Source organism: Mus pahari, chromosome 20 (assembly GCF_900095145.1).
Source record: "Mus pahari chromosome 20, PAHARI_EIJ_v1.1, whole genome shotgun sequence".
NCBI classification, from domain to species: domain Eukaryota; kingdom Metazoa; phylum Chordata; class Mammalia; order Rodentia; family Muridae; genus Mus; species Mus pahari.
Window position 1 is genome coordinate 28,864,143 of NC_034609.1, and position 11,059 is coordinate 28,875,201.

Here is an 11,059-nt window from a genome sequence, read left to right on the forward strand (position 1 = left end):
TTCCTTCCTTCCTTCCTTCCTTCCTTCCTTCCTTCCTGTCTGTCTGTCTGTCTTTCTTCCTTCCTTCCCTTCTTTCTTCCTTATTTATTAATTTTGTAATAGTCAGGGTGTTTTGTTGAATCTAGAGCTCACCAATTCAGCTATTTGGCAATTGCGGCTTGTTCACTATGTATTCCTGGCTGGACTAGAACTCTCCATGTAGACATTCATAGAGATCTACCTGCCTTGGCATCTTGAGGACTGGAATTAAAAGCCCTGCACTTGGGCAACAGAGGGAGGGGATCTTTGTGAGTTCAAGGCTAGCCTTGCCTGCAGAGTGAGTTCCAGGACCTATAGCCAGAGCTACATAGTGAGATCCTGTCCAAGAGGAGGAGGAGGAGGAGGAGGAGGAGGAGGAGGAGGAGGAAGAAGAAGAAAAGTGTGTACTACATGCCTAATTATTCTATGACATTTTGTGAGTTGTTAGCTCATTTCTTCTTAATACTGAGTAAGTGGTCCATTGACTTATAATTTACTTAGTAAACTCAACTTATGAAGGGTATCTTGATTGCATCTAAATTTTGAAATTATAATTTAAAAACTGCTATAAATATTCTTGTACAGATTTTGTTTTGAGATAGGGTCTTCCTTTTTGTTTTTTGTTTTTGTTTGTTTGTTTGGTTTTAGAAACAGGGTTTTTCTGTGTAGCCCTGAACTCAGAAATCTGCCTGCCTCTGCCATCTGAGCGCTGGCATTAGAGGTGCATGCCAACATACTCAGTCCTCCTTGTACAGATTTTTATATAAACATATCTTCAGTTACTTGAGTAATCTCCAAGTAAACCACTGGGGTGATACAAGAGCTTTACAGACAACGTAGCATAGTCTGGAAGCCTGGAAGGGCCGGAAAGGATGATCAGCACACTTTGACTGGCACGGGCAGCATTAATGAAAATGTGGTTGGGTCGGGTCTGATCAGATTACAAAGAACAATGGATACCTTAATAAAGAGGATGGATGCCCAGTGGGTGGCACATGCCATAAATCCCAGAATGCAAGAGGCAGAAATGGAGGATCTCTGTAAGTTTGCAGCCAATCTGTTCTATATAATGACTTCTAGACCAGCCAGAGCTACACAGTGAGACCCTGACTTAGAAGACAGAGAGCTCTATCCTGTGGATACGTGTTTATACAACACATGGATTTGGAATTGAATAGATCTCTGCTCATTCTGTTAGCCAACTCTTTTTGCCTTTAAAGAAAAATCACAATTAAGATACGCTGATTTAATGAATATATCATATTTTAAAAGACCAAAGTAAAAGTGTTCACAAAAATCCACCTCACAGGCAGGAGAGATAGTTCAGTAAATAAAGTGTTTGCTAGAGCAGGTGCGTGGGCCCAGCCAGGACCCTAGAACTCACGCGAAAAGCCAAGTGCAGTAGCACGTGTTCATAATCCTGGTGTTGGGGAAGTGGTTCCAGGAGAGACCCTGCCTCAAAAAAACTAAGGTGGAGCGCAGTAAACGGAGACACCAAACATCATCCTCCAGCCACACACAAGTTCATGCTACAGCACAGAGGTCAGGGGACCGCTTGAAGGTGTTGGTTCTCTCCTTCAACCGTGTGGGTCTCAGGAATGAACTCAGGTGGCCAGGCTTGGCAGCAGGTGCCTGACCCTCTTAGCCATCTCATGAGCTCCAAGGCCTTCTTTAATAACTCATTAAAACCCATCCCATTTCAACTTGTTGATTCTCGCCATCTCAATTTGGCCATGATGGTGTTTTACATGGATAAATGCCAGCAGCAGCGAATAGCAGAGACATCGCAACCTACCTGCTTAAACAAGACAGAAGTTAATTTCTCTTTCCTATAGAAGAGCCCTTCAAGACTGTTATGAGATCAGGGAGTTTTAATAGTGGAATAAATGCAGGAGTAACCACTGATCGCTGCTACAGTCCAAAGGAGAGCAATTCAGCTCTGTGTGTCTACTGGCAGGACTTGTGTTTCATTATCAGGGAAATGGCGCGATAGTGTCAACTCTTCCTGTACTCCCAGTCCAGAGTGATTTATCACAGCTAATTAGGTTATAGGTCAGGCTGAGCTAAGAACACCACTGTGACAAAGACAGCAAAGGGAGAAGGAAGCAGCGGTGCTCAGATGCTGCTTGAGGACCTGTGAAAGGTCTCACTAGACGGGAGGTGCTTGAGCAGGCTCTCTGTGGGCACAGTTGAGAAGAAAGAGTTGTCAACGTAGAGAGAAAAGAAAGCTGCAAACCCAGCTCTGAGAAGTAAGGAGACATGAGGGCAGGAAGTCCGGGTACATCAAGTCACCAAATAGAGGTGTGACAGATAAGGACATCGACTCAGCTTGTGACTGGCACAAAGACCAAACTGCAAAGATCCTCTTCACTAGTAACTGTGTTCATTTTTATACTCAAGGGAAAGTGGGTAGCAATTTGTTCGGAGGGAGAGGCATTACCAGGTGTGTCTCTAGGGAGAAACTGAAGCCTGATTCAGTCAAAAGAGGACCCATCTGAATAGAGCCCCAGGGATGGGACTTCGGATAGAATCCTCAAGGATGAAGGGAAACCTGGAGACAAACGCCAAGGGCGTTTGCCTGTGATGTTTTGTTACAGAAGTTAAATTGAACAAGAATTGAATTTATGAATAAAATATTCAAGAGGCATTGAAAAGGTAAAAGTACAAGGATACTGAAGTTACAATTCATGGCAGTCTTGTGGTGGGAAAATACTCATTTTCTTTAACGATTGTCATTTAATGTGAATATTATTGCCAATTTTTTTAAGTTGGGAATTAAATTTTTACCAGGGCTCCATAAATCAAAGAAAATGGCCCAGCTTCATTTATTTTAGGGACTAGTAGAACACAAGAAACTTCCTCTTTTTTTTTTTTTTTTTTTATGATTTGTTTGTTTGTTTTTTGACACAGGGTTCCTCTATACAACCCTGGCTGTCCTGGAACTCACTCTGTAGACCAGTCTTGCTGAACTTACAGATATCCACCTGCCTCTGCCTCCTGAGTGCTTGGATTAAAGATGTGCACCACCATCACCCAGCTATTTATTTTAATTTTATGTGTATGACTTAGCCTGCCTGTATGTATATCACACGCATGCGGTACTCACACAGGCCAGAAGAGGGAATCAGATCCCCGATTCTGAAGTAACAGGAGGCTCTGAGCCTTCTTGAGGGTACTAGAAACTGGGCTCAGGTCCTCTTCAAGAACAGCAAGTGCAATTACCCCTGAACCATCACTCCATGCCCCCCTCCAGTTATTTCTGCTTTTAATTTTTTATTTGGAATTCAATAAGGTGTTTATTAAAGTTTCACAGTGAAAGGAAGGAGACAAAAGTTTGAGGGGACAGAAGACCCCATGGACCTCGAAGAGCAAACAGCTGAAGTGCATTTCCTTAGTTGGACAGCACGTCCTTCCCTGTTGTTGATGTGGGCAATACATTTCTATTTCAACCTCTCATGGACTGCAGGGTCTTTGGCCAAATGCTAAGTGTTTGCTGGCAGTCAAAGCAGTCAACTGTTCGTTCTTTGCCTCCATCCCCAGCATTATAAAGTCAGTACATTCCTGTTACCTTGATATGGGGGTGTGAACATGGGTTGGACAACAATATCACAACTGTACTTGTTTGGGGGGTTAAACACTCGACATAGTTTCTCTATGAAAAAAATAAAGTATAAGATAAAACAAAATTATCTGCTGGGAGTGGTGGAGCAGCACTTTAATCCCAGCACTCGGGAGGCAGAGGCAGGTGGATTTCTGAGTTCGGGGCCAGCCTGGTCTACAGAGTGAGTGCCAGGACAGCCAGGGCTACACAGAGAAACCCTGTCTCGAAAAAGAAAAAAGAAAAAAAAAGTATCTAAGAATGCAAATTGTTACCCTTTCCTAATTTTTCCTGATGTGGCATGTGTAAAATTTAGCCATAATTGTGTGAGAATAAATTAACAGAGTTTTTAGTTCAAGGAGAACATAGCAGGACAGGCAAGGTGGGTCAGCAAATAAGACACATGATGACCCCACTTGGTGGAAGAAAGAGCCAACTGCCCCTAAATTGTCCTTGATCTCCACATGTATGCCATGGCAGTGATTCATTCAGACACATCATAAATAAGTAAAACATAACAAAAAATTTAAAAGTACTACAGCAGCTGGGCATGGTAACACACAACTTGGAATTTTAGTACTTTAGACGCTAAGGCAGGAGGATCATTAGGCTAGCCTGAGCTACATAGGGAGACCCTATCTAGAAAGTAGAGAACCCACAAGATAATGGAGGGACTGAAAAAAATCATATATCTGATAAGGGTCTAGCCTCTGTTTTATACAGGGGGCACTTAAAACTCAGTAACAGGGCTGGAGAGATGACTCAGCAACCACATGGTGGCTCACAACCATCAGTGATGGGATCAGATGCCTTCTTCTGGTGTATCTGAAAACAGCGACAGTGTACTCACATAAAATAAATAAATAAATCTTTAAAAAAAAAAAAAAAACCGCAGTAACAAAAAGATGACCAACTTGGCACTGGGAAGATGGCTCAGCGGGTAGCCATACCAGCTGCAAAAAAAAAATGCTGACAACCTGAGTTCAGTCTCCAGAACCCATGGGAAAACAAGCTGTGGAGACACACATCTGCAGTTCCAGCAGGAGAGGTGATGACAGGGCAATCCCCTAGAAGTCTGAGTGTTGCGTTTACTGCAGGACAGCAGGATAAAGGAGAGACCCTGCCTCTCAACAAGAGGAAGGTGAGAAGCAGCGCCTAAAAGCTTCCCACTGGCCACCACATGCACATCTGGGCACCCACACAAACAACACAATATTTCTTAAAAGATGAGCGACTTGACTAAAGTATGGGCGGATTTAAATAGATGCTTCTCCAAAAAAAAAAATCATATGCAACTGACCAACAATTTCATGAAATATTCAACACCACTAAGCATCAGGGAAATGAAATTTTATAACCACTTCATACGCATTAGGATTACAAGACTCGAAAGGACTGATAATAAGTGAGAGCAAGGATGTGGAAATTTTGATCCTTCATACATTGCTAATAGGAGAGTAAAATTGTACATCATCTTTGGAAAGTAGTTTAGCAATTCCGTAAGAAGTTAAACATAGAGGTACCAGAGATTCTACTCTAATCTGTTTCCTGGGAGAAATATAAACAAAGCAAAGTATGGTATAGCCATATAAAGAGTACTATTCAGGACTGGAGAGATGGCTCAGTGGTTAAGAGCACACTGGCTGCTTTTCCAGAGGACCAGGGTTCAATTCCCAACACCCACAAGGCAGATCATAACTATATAAAACTCCAGTTCCAGGGGATCCATCATCCTCACACAAACATACATGCAGGAGAACCACCAATGCAAATAAAATAAAATAAAATATTAAAAATATATAGCCAGGCAGTGGTGGCGCACGCCTTTAATCCCAGCACTTGGGAGGCAGAGGCAGGTGGATTTCTGAGTTTGAGGCCAGCGTGGTCTACAGAGTGAGTTCCAGGACAGCCAGGGCAATACAGAGAAACTCTGTCTCAAAAAACCAATACACACACACACACACACACACACACACACACACACACACACACACACGCGCGCGCGCGCGCGCGCGCGTGTGTGTGTGTGTGTGTGTGTGTGTGTGTGTGTGTGTGTGTATGCAAACAGAACCAAAAGAGTAGAATTCAACCATGAAAGGAATGAATTGCTGAGATGTACAGACTGTATCTTGAAACCATCATGCTAAATAAAGGCCATATTCAGAAGGCCATATTTGTATAAATCCTTTTATATGAAATGGCTATAACAGGCAAACTTTATAGAGACTGAAGTTGTATTGGAGGTTTTGAGGGGATAGCAGGAGAGGGAGAATTGAACCTGACAAGTATGGGACTTCTTTTTAGAGTAATGAAGTGTTCTGGAGTGAGATCAAGATGATAGTCGCTCATCTTTGTGAACATACTCAGTCACTGGGTGGTACTCTGTAAAAAGACAAAAGCAGCAGTCCAACAATTCCATCTCAATTAAAATAAAAACTCTCCTCTCACCCCAAGAAGAGAGGGAGTCTGTAGAATTTGATGTCTGAGAGAGATTTCTAGGGTGAGAGTCCAAGGCCAAGCTTCTGCTTTGAGGAGTTGGTTGAGGTCAGGGATACCAGGGCTCAGATTGGAGAAGTGCCAGCAGGGGGCGTCTTGGAGGTGAAGGCAGTAAGTTTGACTTAGAGAATACTGCTTGGGTAGGTTTGTGCTTTTATGGGGAACCCTGTTCAGGAAATGCAGAGCTGGAGATAAAAAGAGATCAGAGCCCAGCAGTGGTGGCACATGCCTTTAGTCCCAGAACTCAGGTAGCAGAGGCAGGCAGATCTCTGAGTTCAAGGCCAGGACTACACAGAGAGACCCTGTCTTGAGTAGAGGGATAGGAAAGAGGAGAAAGGGGAGAAAAAGGGGGGGGGGGTTAAGGAAGGGAAGAGAGAGAGGAAGGGAGGGAAGAGAGGGAGGGAGGGAGGAGAGGGAGGGAGGGAGGAAAAGAAGGGGGAGATCAGAATAAATCCAGGTATCATGGTGTACTCCAATCCCCAAACCTGGGAGATACAGAGGATCAGAAATTCAAGGTCAGCTACAGCTACATAGTGAGTTGGAGACCACCCTGGGCTGTGTGACATCCTACCTTTGAAAGGAGAGAGGCCAGTTGAGAATAACAAGAGACTAGAGTTAAGTTATTTTGATTTTGGATCATTTAGACTCCAAGTATCATTAATCCCAGGGAGTATACTAGCACTTGACAAAGAACTCTGACAATGGAGGATTTGCTTAAACCAAAAATTAGGTTGAAGGAAAGAAAAAGAACCCGTGAGTCTGGAAACCAGTGTTGAGTGTTGAAACAGAAAAAGTCATCTTATGCAGGGTAAGGATAGGCAGAGCCTGAACCCAAATTAGGTTGTTTTTTCCCCAATGCTCAGGCTGCAACCACCAGTCTCCGCTTTGCCATTGCTTTGTACCCAGTGCCGCCATGAAAGCTACCAGAGAAACAACGTGTGAGGGTTTCCTGTTATTTTTAGAAAGGTGGTTTTACCAGACTCAGAGAAAGAAGTGTTATCTTGTGTTTACCGACAACATTTCAAAGCCAGAAGGCAACTCAGAAATCAGATGCATCTCAGCCTCAGATGGACTTAACAGCTGTTGCATTCTGTGTTTGCATTAGCACTGGCTCATGGTGGTTTGCTGCTGCCAGAAAGCTTGCAGAAGAACACATGGCTTGAAGAAGGCCAAGATTTTGAAAGGTTCTTGCACAAACCTGCTAAATAAAAAGAATGTCCCTAAACCAATGAAAAGTACTTAGTTTTCAAAGTTCCTTCACAAGGTGGAGGCTGCCCTCGAACTTATAAAGAACAGGCTTGGGATCTTCTTGCTCCAACCTTTCCCATACTGGGATCACAGAGGTGTGCCACCCAGTTCAAATGGAAACTTCCAGAGTATCTACCATTAGAAGTCTTATAGTTTTCATTTTTAAGTTATTTCTCTAGTCATATGTAAGAAAGACTGGGAGACCTAAGAATTTAGTATGGTTTATTAAATAGGTTCTGATTAGATATTATTCTCTTTTGAACAAATGACGGAATCAAGGCAAAAAGAGCCAGTCTTGAAAGGACAAATCAGGGTGAACTGACGAGAGCCCTGGAGATGTGTGTAAAACCAGAGTCTATTCTTACATCTCCTGCAGAAGGGGGATGTTGAATCGATGTTAGGCTTCATCGTTTACTCAATGGAACGTGTGCAAAATACATTTCAACTTCTGAATGCCTACAGAACACTTCAAAACTTACGAGACCATTTTATACCCATGCTCTTGTCTTTGCCTCCCTTTGCTGCTGAAAGACAAGTAGTATAATTTTCATCAGCATTGTTGAACTAACAAGGTGAGGGAATTCAGAGAGCTGATGAAGCAATCTGCCCACGTTCTCATAGTTTCTAAGCAGTGACACCATGAGTTAACCCCTGGTCTTGTGACTTCCTCTTAGTATCTTCCTATAAGACATGCTACCTTTGAACTATGCTGGGACTTCACTGTATTCCTTTCCTTTTAATATAGACTCAAACAAAGGACTTTTTATTCCCTTCCCCAACCGGGAAATAAAGGATTCCCTAACCAGCATTTGTACAACCCAGGGCAGTGGCACACCAGCTCAGAAATTAGACGTTTTCCCGCTGGGGACACAGGTAATACATTCATTCACTCTCCCGCCGAATGACCGATACTAATAGTCTAGTGTTGTCTTTATTTACACATGGAGCCTTACTTAGCACACTGGATGCTGGGCATTGGTCTTCAAGCAGGGATACATCCATGTTTAACAGTTTGAAGCCGGTTATAAAATTCCTTCTCTTTACCAAACGCCCCCATCTCCTGTTCTCTGACCGCTCACGTTTTCTCCCTCCACCTTTTTAAAATTCAAAGTCCTGCCTATCAAGGCAGCTTTCCCCAAAGCTGTCTCTGCTGTGTAACAGACAGCGAGAAAGGGTAACGTGGCAAGGAGTGATGATAGGCAAGGAGAGATTAGAGATGGTGCAAGAGTTAGCAAAAATTAAAAACAGCAGGACAGTGGTGGCGCACTCGAGAGGCAGGGGCAGGCAGATCTCTAAGTTTGAGGCCAGCCTGGTCTACAGAGTGAGTTCCAGAACAGTCAAGGCTACTCAGAGAAACCCTGTATTGGAAAAAAACAAGCAACCCCCCCCCAAGTTTTCTGAGGGGTAAAAAAGGTGGTAGAAGTCATGTAATCATTTTATTAAAGTTATCATGTGTGAGCAAATATGACCTAAGAACAGACGTCTTCTCCCTTTGCTTTTTTTTTTTTTTTTTTTTTAAACAAGCAATAGAAAGGTAGAAAACAGTCAGCCAGAGGAAAGGTTAACGGAGATGTGAATGGTCAGCGCAGCTTTAGCGAAGAGACAGTGAGGGCTTTTCAGTATGTGTGTGCTATACAGCCTTCTAGTTCTAAAGGCAGTTAGCATTTGTTTCTTTGTTTTTAGAGGTCCTACTTGGGTGCTAGGAAACTATCTCAGTTACCTTTTCTTTTCTTTTCTTTTCTTTTCTTTTCTTTTTTAATCTTGCTATTTATTTAAGAAAACAGAGACAATGTCTATTCCAATATACAAGTAAGTAGTATTCAGAATTAAAAACAAACAAAATATCCTCTCTAGAATTATTTCCTTAAGAAACAAAAAAAAAAGAATTAAATGAGTTACTATAATCCTTAAATTTAGCATAAAGCAGTACAAATAGTTCTTCTTCTTCTTCTTCTTCTTCTTCTTCTTCTTCTTCTTCTTCTTCTTCTTCTTCTGCTCCTCCTCCTCCTCCTTTTTTTTTTTTTTTTGGTTACCTAAATTGTATATGTGGGTGCCAGTATATGCTGGAATAGAACCCAAGGCCTTGGGCATGCTGGGCTAGCACAGTGCCACAGAGGTATAGCCCTAGCCAATATATTTTAAGATTATAACCAAATATTTTAAGATTTTTTTTAAAAATACATATTAGATTGCTTATTTATTTATTTATTTATTTATTATATGTAAGTACACTGTTGCTGTCTTCAGACACACTAGAAGAGGGCATCAGATCCCATTACAGATGGTTGTGAGCCACCATGTGGTTGCTGGGGTTTGAACTCAGGACCTTCAGAAGAGCCGTCAGTGCTCTTAACTCTCCAGCTTTCTTTTTGCTTCAGCTCTTGCCTAGTTGTGCCTCAGATTAATTTACAGCTTCTTAAAACTCCAGCAGTCGCTTGGCACAATGGGCACAATGGGCACACACCTGCAATGCCAGTACTAAGGAGGCAGAAGCAGGATCGTCGGCTATCCTGATTATACAGGGAGCTCCTGGCCAGCCAGGGCTACACTACACTCGCTGTCTCCGGAGAAAAAGAAGAATGAACATAAATTCTTGTTAGCTCCTGTAGCTAGTTCTCAGCTTTATCAGAAAAACAAAATAAATAGAAAAGATAAAACTGGACACAGAGATGTGGGTGGAGAGATGGCTGTGCAGGCGTGAGCAGCTGGCTTGGATTCCCATGTAAAAGCCGTGTACAGTTGAAGGGGGACAGGTGGATCACAGGGGCTCACTGGCCAGCCAGACGAATCAAATGGATGAGCTACAAGTTTAATGAGAGGCCCTGTATCAAAAATTAAGGTTGCAGAGTACTAAAGGAAGACAGCCAACTTCAACCTTTGATCGCTAACTCTTCCGCGCACCCCTCCACACACAGCACCTCTCATCTCCCCCTCCAGGGTGAGAGTGAGAACGGGACCTTAACTAATTTGCATGCAGACAAAACTCAGCTCTCTGTGCTTGTGTTTTCAAGGAGCCTCCTTCCCACTCTAAAGCAACTCTGGAGCCTCCTCGCGCTGTAACTGTTTTAAAATGGGCTCGACCTCAGACCCCTGCTGGCAGGTCTATTTCCCTGCCTCCAGGGATGCGTGTCCTTGGTAACAGGCAAATATGCTGAACTCCCAGTCCAGTGAGCTTCTGTCTGAACACTCACAGATGCCTTTCTTCCTAAATTTTCAAACTTTTTTTTTTAGATGCAGGAAGCAACAAGAAGGGAGACAAGTGACCTCCACCAGGAAGATGGTAAATATTTTGCTCACTGGGTATCCAGAGAGATCTGGATGGGTTAAGATTTACAAGATGACCCTGCAGCGCTCCATCTTCTGGTCAGCTGACCCTTCTGCTTTCCCCAGGGACTGGCTCCGAGCTTACTGATCTGTGAGGCTTTTCTGCTTGAAGAGCAAATGTCTCCTTTCTCACCGTTTCTGTTTCTTCTCCTGCGTAATTTCTCTAGTTTTCTCTTTCTGTGTACTCTTAGAATTACTCTCCAATGACAATATGTTTTTAACTTACACAATCTAAAAATTGTCAATATCTTAATTTTTCCTTCTTTTAGAAATGTAATTTAGGGGGCTGGTGAGATGGCTCAGTGGGTAAGAGCACCCGACTGCTCTTCCGAAGGTCCGGAGTTCAAATCCCAGCAACCACATGGTGGCTCATAA

The 11,059-nt window shown here is 42.9% G+C and overlaps 1 protein-coding gene across 1 annotated transcript in view; it reads left to right on the plus strand.

Annotated features, from left to right (window-relative positions):
- Nucleotides 1-11,059, plus strand: part of Lrrc36 (leucine rich repeat containing 36) — a 53,950-nt gene that overhangs the window by 25,250 nt on the left and 17,641 nt on the right. The window contains exons 6-7 of the mRNA XM_021220220.1: nt 8,106-8,233; nt 10,592-10,640. Of these exons, the coding sequence (XP_021075879.1) occupies nt 8,106-8,233; nt 10,592-10,640 (177 nt within the window). The remainder of the gene's footprint in view (nt 1-8,105; nt 8,234-10,591; nt 10,641-11,059) is intronic.